The sequence below is a fragment of the Pomacea canaliculata genome, linkage group LG9, assembly GCF_003073045.1.
Source record: "Pomacea canaliculata isolate SZHN2017 linkage group LG9, ASM307304v1, whole genome shotgun sequence".
In the NCBI taxonomy this organism is placed as follows: domain Eukaryota; kingdom Metazoa; phylum Mollusca; class Gastropoda; order Architaenioglossa; family Ampullariidae; genus Pomacea; species Pomacea canaliculata.
The window spans coordinates 26,286,217-26,307,273 of NC_037598.1; the positions used below are offsets into that span (position 1 = coordinate 26,286,217).

Genomic DNA, 21,057 nt, shown 5'->3' on the forward strand with positions numbered 1-21,057 from the left:
CACCATGATCTTGTGAACACGTCGTGCTCATCTGTGGCCGTGGCAGTTGTCGTTGTAGTAGCTACAGGAGCAGATGACTGGTCAAGTTAGTTGACACATGTTAGCGCCTCAAGCCAACTGCGCAAAATAGGTCGACAAAGAGGAAAATAAAATAAAAGTTTAGATGAACATCAAGCAGGAACAGACACAACGTAGGTAAACACATACAGAGACAGACACACGCATACAAACACACACACACAAACACACAGACACACACACACACACAAACACACAGACACACACACACAAACACAGACACTCACAAACACACAGACACACACACACATAAACACACTACTACGTCCGTTCCAGTCAGCAGAAGGCCGGTGACCCTCCACAACATTGGAGACTTCGGCTGGTTGATGTCGATAGCTGGAGGAACATCGAATCCTTCTCCAGCGGGTATCCAGTACAATTCAAGATCTCGGAAAAAAGAAGCCTTGACCCTACTCCCACCACCCGGCAACCAACATGAAGTCAACAGCAAATCACATGACTACGTGATGCGATGACCACGTGAAGCTCGACTCCATGGCGTAGAACTCTTTAGTCTGAGTACGTGAAATGTACGGCTTTGAGGCTGATTATGGGATACAATACAATGGTGGGATTCACTACATGACACCGTACAGCTTCCAGGCTGATCACGTGGTGCAGTTTAGAGATGACGTGAAACTACGTGAACGTTGACACCACAACATTGACACGTGGTGCAATGTAGACCATGTGACTACCTGCCTACAATGACACTACATGGTGCAATGTAGACCATATGACTACGTGACTACAATGACACTACGTGGTGCAATGTAGACCATGTGACTACGTGACTACAATGACACTACGTGGTGCAATGTAGACCATGTGACTACGTGACTACAATGACACTACGTGGTGCAATGTAGACCATGTGACTACGTGACTACAATGACACTACGTGGTGCTCTCTACGTGGCACACATTAGCTTTGGTGCTGGTCACGTGATGGTAGCCGCTGTACGTCATCATCACACCTCTGTACACTGCGACATCGGAAAGCCACAGCCCGGGGCGTGCTGCAGCAGAGATTGATGGCCTCGTCTGCTGCCTGTCTTGAACCGTATTATCTCCCCTTTGCACCAAGCGGTGGCGTGCTCACTCGCGATTAATGCTTCTTATCGGCCTTTGATCAGCGACGCCCCTTAGTGAGCGCAGGCACCGAGGAGCGAGCGAGGGAGAGACAGAGAGAGAGAGAGACCGGTTGGTACCTTGCACAAGGTGAGAAGTGAAACAGGACCTGCCTAGTCATCTGTTGCTCTCAGCCCTCGACAGTGAAGTAAATACAAACATTGACATCATTTCCGCTGTAACGTCAACAAAAATGTCCGCCCTAGTGTCTGTGCCAGTCGTCTTGCAATGTTTTAGTTTGCACTCACGGCTCTCCATCTCGGCGGCGACGACACAGGCCTGCACACGTCACCACGGAGAGCTTTCCATTATCTCCTTCGTTTTTTTCTTCTTCTTTCGATGATGGGTATCGATAGACACAGCTGCAGGTCTACCATTGCTACAGTTGCTGTTTGTGTGTGATGAACATGAGCTGCACGTCACAGTTTGTATCTGTGTGTGATGAACGTGACCTGTGCATCAGATGACATGCGTGTCTCTTGGTCCACCTCCAGGTCTTCTCGAAGATAGCTACCCAGCTACTGTGTTGTTCACCTCCCCTCTCTTGCTTGTCCTCCCCAAGCAGCTAATAGTTCAGGTACCCGTTTAGCAGCGCGGCTGGCGGGTACTCTTACCTCCCATTTGTGCGATTCTGACAACATCCTAGGCTGCCTCTAACAGCTTGGTAAACCAACGTGTTGCCACTGCAACTACGACTTCACCCATTGTGTACACAGTATGTACTCAGCCTGTACTTGACGTGTACTCAGCGTGTACTTAACGTGTACTCAGCGTGTACTTAATGTGTACTTGACGTGTACTTAATGTGTACTTGACGTGTACTTAACGTGTACTTAACGTGTACTCAGCGTGTACTTAATGTGTACTTGACGTGTACTCAGCGTGTACTTAACGTGTACTGGACGGGTATCAGTTCACTCTACTTACAGTCGCCGTTCTCATGCCCTTTAACCCTGACGTCCCCGCGTGCTAGAGAAGCGCGAGGTGCTGACGCTCAGCTGTGACTGACAGCGGCCCACCATCTTTGTCTGCATCAGGAGGACAGCTGATATTTTTGTAAATTAGATTTTTCTGTATTGGACTTTGGTGGAGCCGGGTCTGGTCTTGTGGGGGCGAACCTCATTTGATGAGAAGTCTCTGGGCGCCGGGTGTGCAGACGTCAGGAGGGTGGCCGCACTGTTACACAAGCCGCCATTAATTCACGGCACCCGATGTCAGGAGTGTTCCTGGCTGTACACAGCCGCAGGGGGATCCTCCGGGTAGACACAAAGAGAGATTAGTGTACCGCCAGCATTCGGATTCCGCCATTTATTCGCCAGCAATAGCTGTCGGCAATCTGATTTCCTTAAGTCTGACAGAAACAGAGTTTTTTTTTTTTTTTTTTTGGGGGGGGGGAGGTTGCCTACTTCTTCTGATGAGATCTTGGCTGAAGTCTGGTTTGGACTTGTCTGTGGGGAACAGACCATCCTCCCGTCCTGCACTTGCTGGAGCTTCATCGCGCCCTCGCTCCGCACTCAGCGGCGGACACACAGGACATGGTTGTCTTTTCTTGTTATGAACTTATGTGGACAGACTGTTTGTGACAAGTCTGTGACTGTGGCCAGCACTCCATCAGTGGGCACAACCACAAGATGCGGTCTGTATTTAGTGTGTCGACTACACCTGTACCACCTACAGGAGGGAACACCATTGCCCCCAGCGACCTGCTGTTTTATTGACAAACAAAGCTCCGAGTCTTTAGGCTACAAGGGGCCTGTCGGTGGCTTTCCACATTCTCACACTTCTTGTGCAACAACGGCAATATATTTTGTCTACACAAAAATGAAGGTTAACAAAACACGCGGAAAGAAATAAAGAGAGCAACAAATCCAAGACCCAATCATCTGCTCCTACACATCGGTCACTGTTGTCATTTAGACATTTAGATAAGAAGTCTTGAGGTATATGAGTATTTAGGTATTTGAAGTATTTAGATATTTAGACATTTAAATATTGAAGTCTTAAGGTATTTAGATATTTAGATATTGAAGTGTTGAGGTATCGGGGCATTCATGTTTGAACTCACAACGGAATCTCAAGCACTAACCCTACAGACAAGGACGGCAACTGTCTTGCCTCAACCCGACTCATGTCCTGCTCTTGCCTCAACCCGACTCATGTCTTGCTCATGCCTCAACCCGACTCATGTCTTGCTCATGCCAGGCTGCTGGGTGTTGTCACACAAGTCAGGTGACACCCAGATAGAGAGGGCATCACGCAGCGTGGTCATCTACCCTGTAACAGTGGGGTAGGGTGGTTGCTGGATGTGATGATGATGAAGGCCAGCTGCTGGAGCATCCGTTGTCATGTAGACGTTGCCTAGGAAACGTCCGATCTGTGACTAGCTTGAAGCACACCTTAAGATAGCGTCACCGGGGGAATCAGGTGAGAAGAGGCCACAGGCTGGAATGCGAGGTGACGATAGTCTGGAGGGTCAGGTGAGAAGATACCCTCTCTGTCTAGCAGACCAGGCGCCCAGCGAGACAGAGACAAGAAATGGAGAACTGGCGGAGGAAGTGAGCACAGAGAACGGTGTTTCGTCTCCACGACTGACCAGTCCTCAACATTCCACGACCGGTGACTGATTTTGTACGCCAAGTCTACCTCTACACCTGTCTCGTCTTTCACTCCATTCCAGGGGAAGTAAGTCTCGCATAGCTGTCAGGGGAGATCATATCGCGAGTCCCACACTTTCCTCATCGTCAGGGTGCCACCTTCAGCATTATCAATCTTATCTTCAATATGTCGCAGAAATGGACAAAACCTAAAAGCCTGTCGTCCTAAACATTGTGAACTATCTGCAAACATCTCCACCCAGCAAGTCGTTTACAAAGGAAGATCATCGTCCACATCGTCAACTGCTGAGTTAGAGGCCGTGCAAGTGACTAACAACCGGTGATGCGGCTGCTGGGCCTTGTGAAGGGCAAAGTGCTCGCCAGCAATCAGCCAGGAGCTGACGGTTACAGCTGCTGTTTCCCCCACTGACCTCTGACCTCTACAAGCCAGGAAGCCGCTGTAGTAGTTTTTTTTTGTTTTGTAAATTACTGGCACACACTGGCCTACTTCCGCGACACCATGCACATCACCAAGCCCCACAACGATATTTCTCTCCTACAGCCTGCAAAATCCACTTATCGTCTCTCTGATAAAGTAGACAGAAATAGGAGACAGACCTCGTCCTAAGGCAAGCTGGCACTTTCCTTTTCCTCTCTTTTGCTCGTGACACGTCACTGCTGACCATCTGTCACAGCTGCCCTCTGACCCTTGCCCTGAATTTTCCGGACGTCACCCTACAAAAAGCTGTCGTGACGTCACAGGAGTATAGGTGAGCACCCTAGTGTCATGACATCATGACATTCACTTGATACTCCCTGTGTATGGGGCTGTTACTACTTTTTCCACGCACTGACAACCGTTTTGCACAGAGCAAATGGCGGACATCTACACCTGACAGATGTCATCTACATTCGTACGACCACCACAAGAAGTGAAGCCGATCTACAGTCTACATCACTTCAATCAGTGTGTGCCTAGTGGAGTAGACGGCGGTACAGTTTGATAATCTACCAGTCTACACCACAACTGATGGCACTTCATGACAGGTAGTACTGCTTCAGTACTGAGACTGTGATGCCATTGCTCCCTACATAATGATAAAGGTGATTTCAGCGCGTGACAGTGAGTTGAATGCTCTACAGTCTACAGCAAAACATGTTCTGTCTATACAGGGGTGGAGAGAAGACTGAAGACAGAAGTGGAGAGCTGTGATTGTATAGACAGGGTGGAGAGCTGTTAATAAATAGACAGGAGTGGAGAGCTGTTATTGTATAGACAGCAGTGGAGAGCTGTTATTGTATAGACAGCAGTGGAGAGCTGTTACTGTATAGACAGCAGTGGAGAGCTGTTATTGTATAGACAGCAGTGGAGAGCTGTTACTGTATAGACAGCAGTGGAGAGCTGTTTGAAATAGCCGGGACTGAGTGTTAACCAGTGTCGATGTCAGGCCTGAACTGATTGATGTCGACATGCACTTAGCGCACACTAAAGTACGACTACGTGGCGCAATGTGTACCACAGTGACGTCATGATAGTCATGGAGTCTGCACCATATCGACAGCTGTAGGCGGTTGATATATCGACATAAACCATGTAATGTTATAACAAATGCTTACATAGACATTAGTATAAAATATTCCACTGTCACGTAACATGTAGCAGGTGACGTGCACACAGGTAATGACTAGGCGCACAGGACAAACAAAGGAAGCTGGCTGCTTGGCCCCACCCACGGTCCCCAGCCAGTAGCAACGGTTGGAGCACGTGGACAGACGGTTTGTGGGACTGACGGCGCGGCACCCACGTCCACACCCGGCCCACATTAGGGGTGGAGAGGCAGAGAGAAAGGGCGACAAGGTCCGAGGAGAGAGCCTCCATACACAAACCTTAATTGCCATCATCAGAGCTTGAAAGGAGATCGATGTCAACCAAATGGAGGTTCCTCCCAGTTATGGATCTGCGCCTGTGCCTGTGACGGGAGGAGGGCAGGCGGTAAACTCTCATCAAGACGCTCTTGTCAAAGGAACATCAAAGAGTTTGCAGACAAAGGCGGCCGAGCGCGTGACCTTGTCATGCGTGACCAGCACCAGAGGGAGCTGCAGTCGGCCTGTTTAAATCTTCTGATAAACCTCCGGGCTGGCGTTCGTCACCAGCAGTTCTCATTACCAAGGGGAGGGAAAGCGGCAATAAAACGAAGGGAAGAGTGACCTTTATCACCAGGGATAATACCAGCTTTTGGGGAAGGGGTTAAAGTGCGAAAGGAGACATAAAGGTTGATGAAATCTGTCGGGAAAATACGGGAATGGCGGAAATCTCCTATGACTAATTCTCTGGGAGTTCTCCATTCTAACCGTCTCTTATCGCCGCCTCGCTTCCACTGCACCGCCTCCCCCTCCCACCATCCACCCATTCACAAATAAAAAAGCTCGCGTTTATTCGCCCGTCATCTCGCATCCCCAACTGCTGGTCGTCCTTTCCATTCACCCCCACCATGCCCCTCCCATTTCCCCGGAGAACGTCCCCGCCACCCGCTTATCAACAAACCGTTTGATTGTTCAGCGATTCCGTTAGTCGGGGACAATCAGGCTTCCACGACAGACACACGTCACCGGCCACGCCACGAGCACGCACGTCCTCCCAGAGCTGTCGTCACGTGACACCACGACTAACATCTACAGTTAACATCTACAGTTGACATCTACAACTAACATCTACAACTAACATCTACAGTTAACATCTACAACTAACATCTACAACTAACATCTACAGTTAACATCTACAACTAACATCTACGCTCCTGTTGACCAAAGACCGTTCTACTAGGTTTTAAAGATGTCGGAAGTGTGAGGTCCTCTTACAAATGAAGACTTTGTCTATTCCTGTATTGTAAATTAATGCCCGGATGTTAGTCAAACAATGTTTTAGCTGATGACGTCGACACGTAAACAAGAAAATAAATATACATTTTGTAAAGATATAGTTTTCTCACATCTTGTAGAAGTACAGCCTTACAGGCAGAATGTCCGTCAGCGGCAGATGCAACTTGCAAGTGGTTGCTGCTTTGGCCACCACCCGCTATTGTACAATTATATTGAGTCACGAGTGTTGCAGCTCATTTGCATAATTACTGATGTATTCAGAGCAGCCTCTTTCGGAGTGTTTGTTTCCTAATGGCGGTAGAAATCTATCTGAAACCTTTGGAGAAAGTCAACATCACTACAAATAACCCAACATCACTGCAATTTGAAAACAAAGTTCCTCCGAACCGATGGTCCCTAGCTTAGGCCCCTCTTCTATCCGCTGGCCACTTCTCGTCTCTGTCTTTGCATTCATTGGAGCCAAGCATCACGGAGGTCAAGAAGAAAAAAAATTGGAAGTGATTGCGGAAGGATGTGGCAGTGAACAGTCAGTTGGTGGCACTGAACAGTTTCAGGGGAACCAAGGTTTTCACCTGCCATTTCCGCTGCTCACAGTAGCTTGGCAGCTCACACTTTGGTACACTACTGAATCGGGCGCACACGTCACCAATCTCTGTGCTTTCGTCACCAATCTCTGTGCCTTTGTCACCAATCTCTGTGCCTTTGTCACCAATCTCTGTGCCTTTGTCACCAGTCTGTGTGGTTTCGTCACCAATCTCTGTGCCTTCGTCACCAATCTGAGTGTGAATGCAAGAGGACTAGCATCTGAAGACAAGTTGAAATCATTTTCTCGGCTTTTATAAACAATTCCTAAATTATTAAAAGCTGGCGAGCGACGCCGCGCTGTGGTGTTTACACGTGTTGTCGCATTGGGTGAACTTTGAACTTGTCACTGTGCTGTTATATTCCAGGCTTCCAGTCTATCAAAACACCGGCAGGTCAACCTTGTCTGACCAAACATTGCCAGTCATGTATAATTAAAGCATTGTGTGAATAAATAAACAACTGAGAATGTGCTAGAAATCCACACCGTTAGCTCAGCAACAGTCGCAGTGGAGACTGGGAGGGAACGATACCCCCCCTCCCACACACACACTGTAACAATTTGAAATATTTAGACATAATGCAATGCACGTGACAACAGCAAACACGAGTGAGCGTGCACGCACAATATTCAATGATAAGGAGGGGGCAAGTTAAGGGAGGGGCAAAGCTGTTTGAGAGAAAGGCTGGAATGAAAAAGATGATTGATTGATAATGACCCGCAAGATTTGTCACATTTACAGCGCATGCGTGAGAAACGCTGTGGTGAATAAATTTTCACGAAATTGAAAGCCGCCTGGAGGTCTTTGTCCTGGCGGGGCTTCCTGGCGGCCACTTCGCTTCTCTCCCCTTCACTGGAGCAAGTTTGGGTGAGGAGGTAGAGTCTGATAATTGTCGCTCCATCAGAATGCGCTTTCGTGTTCAGACATAACCAACAGTCCTTTATGGATGATTATTGAAACATAATCCCGCGTCGTCAAGGCAACGTGTGACCCGGGGACGGGACGAGGACTGACGCATAGTCCCTGTGGCCTTACTTTCCATACGGCCTGCTGCGGGTCCCGGTTGTCTCCCTGCACTAGTATTGACCACGACACGTGCCGGGGGAGGGGTGTGTGGGGTGGAGGGGTGGAGGCAGACTGAGCGTCTCAAGGACGAGCACCAAGAGCGACTGGCACCACATGTGCCAGACCCGGTCATCATGCACATCGTCGTCGTGCACATCGTCCTCAGTCACCTGCACACACCGGCCACCCGCGACAGGAGACATCTGTAAGCACCGTGGGACTGGGAAGAGCAAAGACACACGGAATCGCGAGCAAGGGAAGAAAACATGAAAGAAGAAAAAGAAACGGAAAAACATCTGCAACACGCACCGACATTTGTATGGTGCAAACACTCTCCTTCATGCAATCAAAGTAGCGAGGTCACATGGAGTCTCTGTCTCTCCCTAACACAGCAACCTCCACTGCGAGTGTACTACAGGTAATTCGGGTAGGTGACGGGGCTGCATGGGTACACGGGACTAGAGGGCGCGCTGTCCTGCCCCTCGCACACGAAGGATGTTGAAGTAGTGGTGACTATACAGCAACAAGAGACCAACATCAACAGAGACTTTCATCTCAGCGCTGATGTTGCAACGGCACACGACGACACGAACGACAACTGCTTATCCCCCCAGCCCCCTACTGTGGGAAGCGAGCACAACAAAGTAATTATACAGGTCCACCCCAGCACTTGTGACCCCAGTACAAACACCACAGCCTCATTATCATAACGACCTCCGTTCTGCCAACCACTGGTTTCGTAACGAGGCTGTAACAGTCGTGACAGTTAAAGATTCGTTGAAAACAATGACCAGTTCCTGACCGCAGTTGCCGCATGTCTTCAACATGGCGGTCAGTGGTCCTGATCAATGAAAAGCGTTTTCACGCCACACCGGAAGCGCAGGCTAGTCACATGGCGCCAGGGCCTCTGACGGAATTTCTCGCAGACTTCCTGGGGACTTAAGACGGGGCTGCCACTGAGGCCCTACAAGACGCGGATGCTTGAGACCACAATTTAACAGAAAAATGCTTTTATCAGCACAGACAAGCAGGGATCGAAATTCGTCTGGAAATCCAGACAAACGAATGAATATAAACTCCGGCCTCACGATACATCACGCTGACCGCCGATCAGATAATAAACCGAAGGAATGGGCTGGGTGTCTGGCTGCAACAATCAAATTGGGACATGGTGAGAGGACCTTGTAAACCCTAATAAGACTGTGAACACTAATAAGATTGTAAACACTAATGACACAATAAACACTGTGAACACTGTGAACACTAATAACACTGTAAAAACTGTGAACACTGTAAACACTGTTAACACTAATAACACTGTAAACACAGTGAGCACTGTAAACACTAATAACACTGTAAACACAGTGAAGACTGTCAACACTAATAACACTGTGAACACTGTGAACACTAATAACACTGTGAACACTGTCAACACTAATAACACTGTAAACACTATGAACACTGTGAACACTAATAACACTGTAAACACTGTAAACACTGTCAACACTAAGAACAAACGCTGGAGGCAGGAAATTCGGGGAGAGACATGTCCAGGGCGTGTCAAAGCAAGTGTAAACAAAGACTTGGATGTGGTTCTTCAAACACGTTGAACAGCGGTTTTCATTTCGCGGGAATTAGTGACAGCGGGCCAAACATCTGTAGCACAAGTCGTTTACACGAGGTCAAAACGTTGTCAACATCCTCCAGACTTCCTCCTGAAATATTCTCGGGTGTTGCAGTGCAGGCCATGTCTGAGGACAAGGAGCCTGTGGGATCCAGGGGTTCACCAGGAATGGAGTCAAGCAACAACTTGAAAAGCTACGTGGCCTTGCGAGCGACCCCTGGTGGGTCCATTTCCGGAACATCAAACTGATGATGTCAGCCGACTGTGACCAGATAAAAGACATTGTAGTCTCCCCTTGTTGTCACTCCTGTTGCTGCTGCTCGTGGTGGACTTCTACAGTAGTGGTGACGTGTGTGAGTGTCACAGACATTTTGCACTGCCAAGGTGAGAGGTCACCTCGTGATGTTCTTGGACTGACAAGTGATGGTCACTACGTGTGTCGTGTGTCCTGTGTCACGTGTCATGTGTCATGTGTCCTGTGTCACGTGTCACGTGTCCAGTTGTGGCTGTCCATGTGTTCTGTTGGTCTTACATCGCACGATGCTGGTTTACTGGATGTACTGATCGTCTGCTTTTAAGTGTAGCTCAATGATAATAACAATAATGTAATAATGTTTCTCCAACCACTCTTTCGTTTGTAAATAATACATCGAAACAAATATAGAGAGAGAGACAGCGCAAGCGATATTGAGAGAGAGAGAGTGTGTGTGTCGAATTCTTTAAAATGTAGAAATCCCAAGACAGATGATACAGTAATAAAAACACTATAGAAACCAAGACAATGGGGGTGGGGAGGAAAGAATAGTCAGGTGCTGGGAGGAGTGGTCATTAAGGCGTTTGTTGTGCTGCCGTGACGCACGTGACCTCAAGCTGCATGCGCTCCCTGGGTGACGTGCTGAGCAAGATGTGTAGGTCAAGGTCGCCCAGCTGCTAGTATGGAAGAAAAGGTCTTTGACGGTGGCTATGTTTTCCCTGCCACTGTCCGCTTGTCTAGACCCAGCTCTCCATACAGCAGCTGCTTCGTCAGGCGACTGCCAGGCTCACGGACGACACTTCCATCCCACGTCCATCCCACATCCATCCCATGTCCATCTCACTTCAATCCCACATCCATCCCATGTCCATCTCCCGTCCAGCCCATGTCCAACCCACGTAGCTTGCGATCTCAGCAGGAGGATGTGGATGCTGACAGACCAGTGATGTCTCAAGACGTCTGTCGGGGATCTCATCCTACCAACGGATGTAACGTGGTGGAGTGAGCTGGAACAAGACTTGGTCGTCGTGGCGTTGATGGTCAGACTGATGTCGTCGCCTGCCACTGACAGACGGGTTCACCTCAGACCGTGGACGTCTAGTGATGGACTGATGTGTCCATGATGCCGAGACTTATTCTCCGCCTCTTGCGAAGTGATCCGCTGTTAGTCTCGGCGAGCCGTAACAAAGACCGAATAAACCGGAAGCTATATCGTCTAATGCCTCGTTTTAGCAGTTAACTGGAACAAATCGTCTGCCAGGAGTCCAGGGATACTAGTTGGTGGTGCGACTGTGCGTCCGACACTCCGTACTGGCGTTTAGAGTGCAGTCCTCAGCAAGACACTACAACCTGAGTTATGTCCACCTTAACCCTTGCCTGCAGCCTCCACACGTGAAACACATCGCCGTCAACGCCACATCTCATCGCCAGCCTCTCTTTGCAGTTGATGTTGTCGCTCGCCTTGCTTACACACGGTGATGACCTCTTGGGATGAAAGTACCAGTCATCTGCACAGCGTCCACACGTCCGTGCAGCTTGGTCCTCATCAGCCAGACATGTCCTCAGGGTTAGTGGTAACCCTCAGCTCCTGGAGAATCCTACGCTCCTGTGTGACGTGCTCCATGTTAAAGTGACACTAACACTAACACTAGCACTAACACCAACACTAACACTAGCACTAGCACCAACACCAACACTAAGCCATCTTGTCTTGATATGATGTCACCAGTACACGTATGATGTCACCAGTAACGGCGCTAACTGCGGTGTTGTGTGCACCACCATGTCCAGCTACACTCACATCGCCAGTGTACAGTGTACAGTGTACAGTACTACCTTGGGTGATTGTATGTGAACAGCTGTCGGTATTCCATCGGTCGACGCTGTTATCGATGACATCCACGCGAAACTGATGTTTACAGTCTTCTTCTTACAGTTTTACTTGTGCAAGTGGCAGACGAGAACGAGGAGGAAGAAGAATTGAAAAGAAAGACGTAGTAGTCGTGGTAGGAGACAAGTATATTAATAGTGGTAGGAGACTAGTATATTAATAGTGGTAGGAGACTAGTATATTAATTGTGGTAGGAGACTAGTATACTAGTTGTGGTAGGAGACAAGTATACTAGCTGTGGTAGGAGACTAGTATACTAGTTGTGGTAGGATACAAGTGTACTAGTTGTGGTAGGAGATTAGTATATTAATTGTGGTAGGAGACAAGTATATTAAATGTGGTAGGAGACAAGTATACTAGTTGTGGTAGGAGACTAGTATACCAGTTGTGGTAGGAGACAAGTATACCAGTTGTGGTAGGAGACTAGTATACTAGTTGTGGTAGGAGACAAGTATACTAGTTGTGGTAGGAGACTAGTATACTAGTTGTGGTAGGATACAAGTGTACTAGTTGTGGTAGGAGATTAGTATATTAATTGTGGTAGGAGACAAGTATATTAAATGTGGTAGGAGACAAGTATACTAGTTGTGGTAGGAGACAAGTATACCAGTTGTGGTAGGAGACTAGTATACTAGTTGTGGTAGGAGACAAGTATACTAGTTGTGGTAGGAGACTAGTATACTAGTTGTGGTAGATACAATACTAGTTGTGGTAGGAGAAGTATATTAATTGTGGTAGGAGACAAGTATATTAAATGTGGTAGGAGACAAGTATACTAGTTGTGGTAGGAGACAAGTATACCAGTTGTGGTAGGAGACAAGTATACCAGTTGTGGTAGGAGACTAGTATACTAGTTGTGGTAGGAGACAAGTATATTAAATGTGGTAGGAGACAAGTATACTAGTTGTGGTAGGAGACAAGTATATTAGTTGTGGTAGGAGACTAGTATATTAATTGTGGTAGGAGACAAGTATATTAATTGTGGTAGGAGACTAGTAGACAAGTATACTAGTTGTAGTAGGAGACAAGTATACTAGTTGTGGTAGGAGACAAGTATAGTAGTTGTGGTAGGAGACTAGTATACCAGTTGTGGTAGGAGACTAGTATACCAGTTGTGGTAGGAGACAAGTATACTAGTTGTGGTAGGAGACTAGTATACTAGTTGTGGTAGGAGACAAGTATACTAGCTGTGGTAGGAGACTAGTATACTAGTTGTGGTAGGATACAAGTGTACTAGTTGTGGTAGGAGATTAGTATATTAATTGTGGTAGGAGACTAGTATACTAGTTGTGGTAGGAGACAAGTATACTAGTTGTGGTAGGAGACCAGTACTAGTACACTGAATCAGTCTTTTCTTGACACGAGGTGAGAGGTCACAGTCACGAGGTGTAAGGTTACAGCGGTGTATCGCTAACGATGCTCATGAAGTTCCCCTGTTAACGATGGATGCTTGGCGGATGTCGTCTGCTTCCCATTCCGTTGGCATTAAAGCGATTTGGTGAAGCTGCTTGCAACTGTGGGTGTCTACCCTACCTACAGACACACCACCACCCTGCAGCTCACGGGTTTTGTATCGGGAAGACAATTAAGGTGTAGGCAGGAAAGCAAGTTGACATTTGAAGAAGAGACAGCCAGCTGATAATATTTCACCAGAAAGCATCACATCGATTGCCTGCCCCTTGATACCACGCCTCTCTTCTTTCCTCTCCCACCCGGTGTTGGTGGCGGTGTTGGTGGCGGTGTCAGGCGGTCGATACTGCAACAAAACGCTGCAGAGTGCCTCATTCATATCTCTACTTCTTTCTCTATTTTCTTCCCTCTTTTTTTCGCTTGTTGTTGTTTGTCCTCGTTTTCCTTCGTTCCGTCTTCTTTGTCGGGGACTAGAAAATGTTTGCTTCTCACCCTAGTCATCAGGTTAGGCGGGGCACCCAGCACCGCACCCGTAGCATCAGTCAATCGCTTGACGTCTGTTGTTGACAAAAAAGTCCCTGCCTCCTCATTATACATCATTGTCACTGTCGTCGTCTATTTATCAGACTCACCGCGTGCAGGTGTGACAGTGCACGTGCGTGTGCAAGGTGCTGGTCTTGTGACGTCATAGAGTAGCACCGCGCGCTGTGCGTGTGTGTGTGCGTGTGTGTGTGCTTGCCTGCATGCGGAGGTCATACGACAAAAAAAGAGAGACTGGATGAATGTTACTCAAGCAAGTGTACACAAGTGCTGTTCCAGCGACCACCCGCTATTCCTGTATTCATCACTGCACCCCAGTAACCCCCAGTAACCCCCAGTGCCAGCAGTTCCCTCCACTTCTCTGTGTAACCAAAAATCTGTCTTGTGTGCCCGCGGGTGATCATGACACGAGTTCTGGTAAACCGATTTGCACTAAGCCTGTGTAAGCAATTTAATTAGCAGCAAGATCAAGATGGACAAGCCACCACGCAAGAGGCTTGCAAGCGGCTTTCATCAAGTCGAGCATTTTGTCGCTGTTGTCATTAAAAGGTCTTTAGCTCGTCACCCACAGCTCAACGCCTCCTCGTAACAACGGCTTAAACAGAGTTGAGGCAAGTCTGGCGAGAAATGTGTGCACGACGCCATGACAGTGCAAGGGCATTCACTCTACTTAGTCACCACTGCAGCTCTCTGCCCTCAAATGCACGTGTCCAAACTGGAGAGAGACTTCAAAAATCTAATATTAATTTCCTAAAAAGCTCACTCTGTTTTATTTGACTGCACAAATTTGATTTAGTTGTCTCCCCTCGCATAAGTGCCCTGCGCTCCAGTTCTCCTCAGAAGCGAAGTGTAATGCAAGGCGAACATCTCCTTCTCACCCGCCCTTTGCAAAACAAAACAAAAATGTGCAAAAACCTTCGGAATGAAACCCGGAATCTAATTCACACAAAAACCAGGAAAAGATGCAAAGACAGAGCGAGGGGGTGAGGGAGAGGGGGAGAGAGGATGAGACGAAGAGGGAGGGAGCGTTTATGCGAGCGCTGAGAGGTTTGACAATGAAAGATAATGGACTCAAACAGAGCTGAGCTCGGATATACAAAGCGGGTGGCACCGAGCTCCATATACCCTGCTTTAAAGGTGTACTAAAGGCTGTGCTGAGGTGTTGTGACGGTCTGTACGTTGACAAATTATATTTAGCTACAATTACAGAGCGCGAGAGCGATACAGGAGAAATAAAGGATTCGTTTCTCACTTAATTACACTTATTAGCACTATGTCGGTTGCCGATGTTTATAAACATTGAAAAAATCCATTGAAGTCGACCTTTGTGTCCTTCCGCCGAGTAACCGCGATAGCTTCCCGAGATGGTGTAGCAGACGTCTTGGTGTGACGTCAGTCAGAGACGTGCAGGAAGTGTCTGAGGTCATTGTGACGTCAGTCAGAGACGTACAGGAAGTGTCTGAGGTCATTGTGACGTCAGAGGACCTACAGGAAGTGTCTGAGGTCATTGCGAGGGTTTGAACACGTGATCGGTGGTGTCTCGTGAGTTAATTTAGGTTTCAAAGCACAGTTTTACAAATTATATTAAACATCCTCACTATAAGCAGTCTAAATGGTCAGTCCTTCCGTTCTTCCACTTAAAGTTAGTCTATCAAAGTGAACGCAAGCTCACACATCACTCCAGATATTTCAGCCATCGGGTCTACTTTTTCTGTCAAGTCAACTGTCTGCCTGTCCGTCACTCTCGTATCACATGTACCCGGTATACAATTCTACTCCTGTAACCCTTGAATTAACCTTTGAGGTCATCAGCAGGTGTCCGTCCCAGTGGACAGAGATGGAAAGCGCACATCGCTACCCGTCCTCCATCTTTGTCAACATTTGTGTCGGGCTGTAAACAATGGTGAATAAACAAACAATTCTCGGGGCCACCGGGCCTCGTGACCGGTGTGGTGATGGCGCTAACAGTCGCAACACGTGCAGCTGATAATAATAGACACGTGACACTAATAATGGACACGTGACACCAGCCTCGCTCACAGCACGTGCCAACAAGAAATGAGTGAGGACAGAACACGATGCACGGGACAACAACAACAACAACAACATATACCGCTAGGCAGGTGAAAACAAGCGTGTGGACAGAGCAGACCGCGCCACAAGGGACATAACTCTGATAACACCAGCTGTACAGCGCCGCCTGGCGTGTGGAGGCTGTGAAAATAATCCCTTTCTCATCTCCCTTGATTCTGCACCTAACGGACAGCTTTGTAAAACAAAGTAAACAAGACCACAAGCACATTAAACAACCGATTGCCTGCTCACAAAACAAAGTAAACATGATTACAAACAAAATAAACAACTGGTCGCCTGCTTGCAAGTGCTTCGCGAGGTTGTGTTTACTGGCCTTTGAAGACGTCATCAAAAGGGTAACCATGACAACAGTGGTGTCATTGCCGACACAAGCACGTGACGAGACGTCAGTGGGGGGAGATTGGCAGAATGAGGTGAGAACCAACATCTTGTCTGGAGGGAGAGGTGGGGTAGATATACACACTACATCACGGCAAGGCGGGTAGCCCTGTAAACACAGGCCACAGACACAGACAGAGCGGTGCCGAGACGAGATGCGAACCCACACAATCTCGTGTCTCGTATCCTTACCCACAGGACCACCCTGTGTCAGGGGAGAGGGGCTGGCTGGGGTGGTGCTGTTACCTACAGGTACGTGACCCCCGTGGACAGGGTATCCTCAATGGTTAAGGCTGGTGGTTATGTAAGTCATCAGCAGGCCCTGCATCGACAGGATAATCACTTGTGAGATGACAAGTATTCATCACTGGTGAGTGATGGCATGATTGCTGACCAGTAGTGTTATCGTTACTGGTGAGTGATGTTGCTTGCTATAACAACTTTTGAGTGATGGCGAACTATTTTCATAACCTCGAGTGTTTGGTGAAGTCGTGTTTTGAAGTCTAGCGGACGGCTGGGGGCGCTATGGGTGGTCACGTGGGAGAACTGGGATGTGAGAGAAAAACCCACGTCAGGTTTTGAATACTAAGAGGACGTTTTGAATATCGACCAGACGCTTGAACTCCTCAGTTTTCAATTTGCACAAGCAAAAGCCACTCATCAGACGACCCGAAGGGAGCCAGAAGCGCGCGGTGCTGTGGCGGTGAGTTCAGTGAAGGTTGCACGTGCAGAGTGACGCATGCACGTGGTGCACACAGCTCACCAACCACCACAACGGACCGCGGCCATGCCTGCCTCATGTGAGACTTAGGTTTTCTGGTCCTGCGTCTTCTCAATCATCTTTGATTGGCAGGAGGCGAGGTCAGTGACCCTGATGACACACACTCATTTGCATATACACATGAAGGGCGGCGAACTGAGACTAAGTCACAAGGAGGCGAGAAGAGGGAGGCGACCTCATGGCCACCATGTGATGGAGACAATGGCGATGCTTAGCAGGGGAGCAGTAAAGACACGCGCCACTCACGCCATCTACGACCCGCTTAACTCCCTTGAGCTCATTCCTTCCGTTATCCCCCGTATCACGTGATGTCTACATGTCTAGGTCTCTAGACCCATATCTTCTTGTTCACACCTTAGCAATCTCTCTTTTACTGTCGCCAAATCCCTCAAACCTCTTTTTGTCATTTCGCAAGGATGCAGCTGAAGGCGAGGCTGGTGATGACGACGTCCACGTGTCTACTGCTGGTCATGGCTACAACCTGTTGCTACCATCGCACTTTACAGAAACTCGCAGGATCTTCGCTCTTGTTTTGTCTGGTGATTGTCTCTAAGGCTTCAAACAAATAGCAACGTGTCACGTGAGATAACAGACAAGGAGAAATTAATTGGATTGAGGTACGGAGACTAAAAATATCCTGTGATTGATATTCTAAAAATATGGCAACCAGGACAACATTGTCAGGTTTCTTTAAGAGTTCACACATCGAAGGATAAAAATTGCTGAATTTCGCCCATCCACTGATGGCATTGCAAGTGACCACATGAGCCTTTGCCCTCACAACCTACAGTGACCACCTTCTCTTCCCGCCATTGGTCCTCCGGAACGCGAGAAGGGCGGTACAGTGTCATGGCAACAAGTGAACCAATGGCAGGAGACAATGTCCAACTGTTTTAGTTTTTTTTGTCAACGATGTCATGAATATTCACAAGCCTGGTCCACCTCGGAGCTGGAAATGTCGACACGGGGACGAGAGAAATGTCCTCCTTGCGGACTCCCCGATGCCAGTGAGTCACAATCGCTGGCAATCAAGTCCCCCACCCTTCACCCAACCACCGGAACACAGGGGCGGTTGCTACACTGGTCACGTGATCATGGCCAGGAGGGAAGGAGGGAGCTTGTCAATCTTAGCATCAATCACAGGCTGCGGCCAATGTGACCCCCTCCCACAGCTCACCCTCCCGCTAGAGGTGAGCGTTTAAAATGCCAGGACGCATTTCTTCAAATCTGAAATCCAAATCAGCCGAGGAAACGTTTTAAGCTCGGCCTGCTTCTAAAAAACCCAAAACAAATGCAGAATCAATTCCAGATCTCGTGCGTTCTCGAAAGAGGCGATGACACGTGAGGCTGAGCGGACGTAGTGATGCGCAAAGTGCTGGGAAAACGACACTCCCCATAAAGGGAGACAAATCAAAATTGCTGGTACAAGGAGGGGGGGGGGATTGGGGAGGTGGATGATTTGAGAGGGGACAGAGGAACACTAGCAGTGGGGGAGGTGGAGACACTGGAGTGGGAGGAGAGGAATACCCTCCTCTAGCCTCTTGCTCTCCAACCTCACCCTCCCAAACCTCCTCAAGATGGCTGGTGTTGCCAACATGGAGGGAGAGGTGAGCGAGTAGAACTTTCCTTCACAGCGTTGGGTGGACACCGCACTGACACCCCCACCCTGTACAGCTGTCACTCTAGCCCCACCCACACCCACACCCCACTGCTCGTTGATGGACTACATTGCGAAATGTAAGTAAGTAATGTCCGCACATCCACACACTTGCATCACACCACAGGGAGACACTCTGGCGCCGAAAGGTCACAGGTCACCCAGTTCTTACCCAATTATCGATGACGGCCGCGCGGTCATGCTTTGATTTCTCCACACCTGTCGTCGCTGTATTTTGTGCAATTAAATGTCAAAGGCGATCCCAACAAAAACTTCCCGAGTAAGGGTGTCTGGCATGATGCTGGCGCACACACCTGCCCCGGATGTCGCTTTGTTATTGGCAAAGAAACATGACCTGAGGACCTTACCTGCGCCTTCCGACTGGCAAACATACCAACAGACAAGCACGATCCAATAAAGCTTAGTAAGCCCGCACGTGCATATTGTCGATGAGAGGATTGAGAGTTGTATTGAGAGACTGACATTAAGACATCGATGTTTTCGTTAAGTACGATAACCTACACTCCGCGACTGTTGCCGTCGTCCTTAGAGACCATCAGCCCGCGAGGTCCACACCGAGGTCCAGTGCAGCCAGCGGACATTTCCACCTGTACTGTCAGTGCCGGCAGTGCTGGCGGCTGATACTTTGACAAACATTTGAGTTTCTAGCCGAGTGTGGCCAGCTGCTGCCGTCTGCTGGCTTCAGTACAGGAGGCAGTGGAGGGGAGGAGGGCTTGGAGCTGCAGCCTGGAACATCCGGGTCCCCAAACACTCTTTGATGGCGCGCTTAGGGAGATTAAAAAAACTTGTTGTTGGGCCGAAAGGAGACAGAGAACTGATTTATGTACGAGTCCAACTCAATAATGTTTTTATTACAGAAAACTGGTTTGTGGTTTCTACATGGATACAACTAAGTGACGTGTTCATCACGTAGGACTGGTTTATACGCGGCTACAGCAGTGACGTATTGCCGTACAGTAAAACTAGAATCCGTCTGGAGATCTGCACGTTACCCACGTGTGGTCACACAGAAAGACAAAAATAACTTCGTGACGTGCGTATTATCATCAGGCACCAGGTCGTCATCACGTTCATCGCCCCGCTGTCCTCACTCATCGTCACCTCCCCATACCTTCAGAAGGTGACCCCACACAGCAAGGTGAGAGTGAGAGGCCTGCTCACACCTTGTCAGCAGACGACACAAGGACGCAGACAGTGTGACAGACATCTCACCTTGTACAGCGTACAGCACGAGCAACACGCGAAGGTGCAGTAGACAGAGCCATCCAAAGCGAGGCTTGTAGGCGCGGAGCAGGTGAGCGAACATGTTAACAGGTAATCCGCAGCACGCTCGGCGCACGGTGATTGCAGGTAACTCCAGAAGTGGCGACACCTAGTGTAGGGACTCGCTCGCCGCTCATCTTGTTGTCGCCGGCCATGGACTTGTCGCCGCCAGGGCTGCAGAAGACAGAAGACAACAAACATTAGTCTCTTGGCCTTCCTTCTCAACTTTGTGATGTCACCTGACCCAGAGGTCACGCTCATGACCTGACCATGTTGACACTGTCCCCAATCATACACTACACGTATGTACACAGATGTACTCAGTCTCTCTCTCTCTCACACACACACTAGGCCACCTGTCCTCTAAGCTGACAGTCGGAACCGTGTCAGACAGTTGGTGTCACGACAAGACATGTCCACGTGCTGCTCACCAACCCGTGTCCACATGTCGTGGACAAGACTAAGGACGGCTGGCGTCCCTAGAGAAATGGCCGTTGGTGCGAGTGAGACAAACTTCTGAGTTCAAATCGTCCTTGGACCGACATGACCGACATGTTTGGCTACAAGACGAGACCAGAGCACGGCACAAACATCGAGTATCTATATTGGGAGGGAGGAACCTTTGCTTGGTGTCGAGCTGTGATCGACTAATGGGAGGATCTGTCGACAACACCATTCCACATACACTGTGTACACTCTCTGTCAGCAAAAACAAAGCTGGAGAAAAAGGTCACGCCGATTTGAGAGTTAGCTCCCATTAAAAGCGACACCCTTGTGTAACCCTGTAACCTCCCCACCCCGCCATCTTCAGTC

General features: G+C 48.7%; 1 protein-coding gene across 2 annotated transcripts in view; it reads right to left on the bottom strand.

The window, feature by feature from the left end:
* The window catches only part of LOC112572045 (neuroglian-like), a 74,698-nt gene that overhangs the window by 35,473 nt on the left and 18,168 nt on the right, over positions 1–21,057 (bottom strand). Inside the window, exons 1-2 of one of the 2 annotated variants that reach the window (XM_025251554.1) lie at positions 20,676–20,788; positions 20,194–20,418 (exon numbers count right to left, since the gene is read on the bottom strand). In XM_025251554.1, coding sequence (XP_025107339.1) covers positions 20,194–20,287 — 94 coding nt within the window. In that variant the 5' untranslated portion in view covers positions 20,288–20,418; positions 20,676–20,788. Of the gene's footprint in view, positions 1–20,193; positions 20,419–20,675; positions 20,789–21,057 lie in introns of those variants that run through there. The other variant, XM_025251553.1, reaches the window with a different exon arrangement.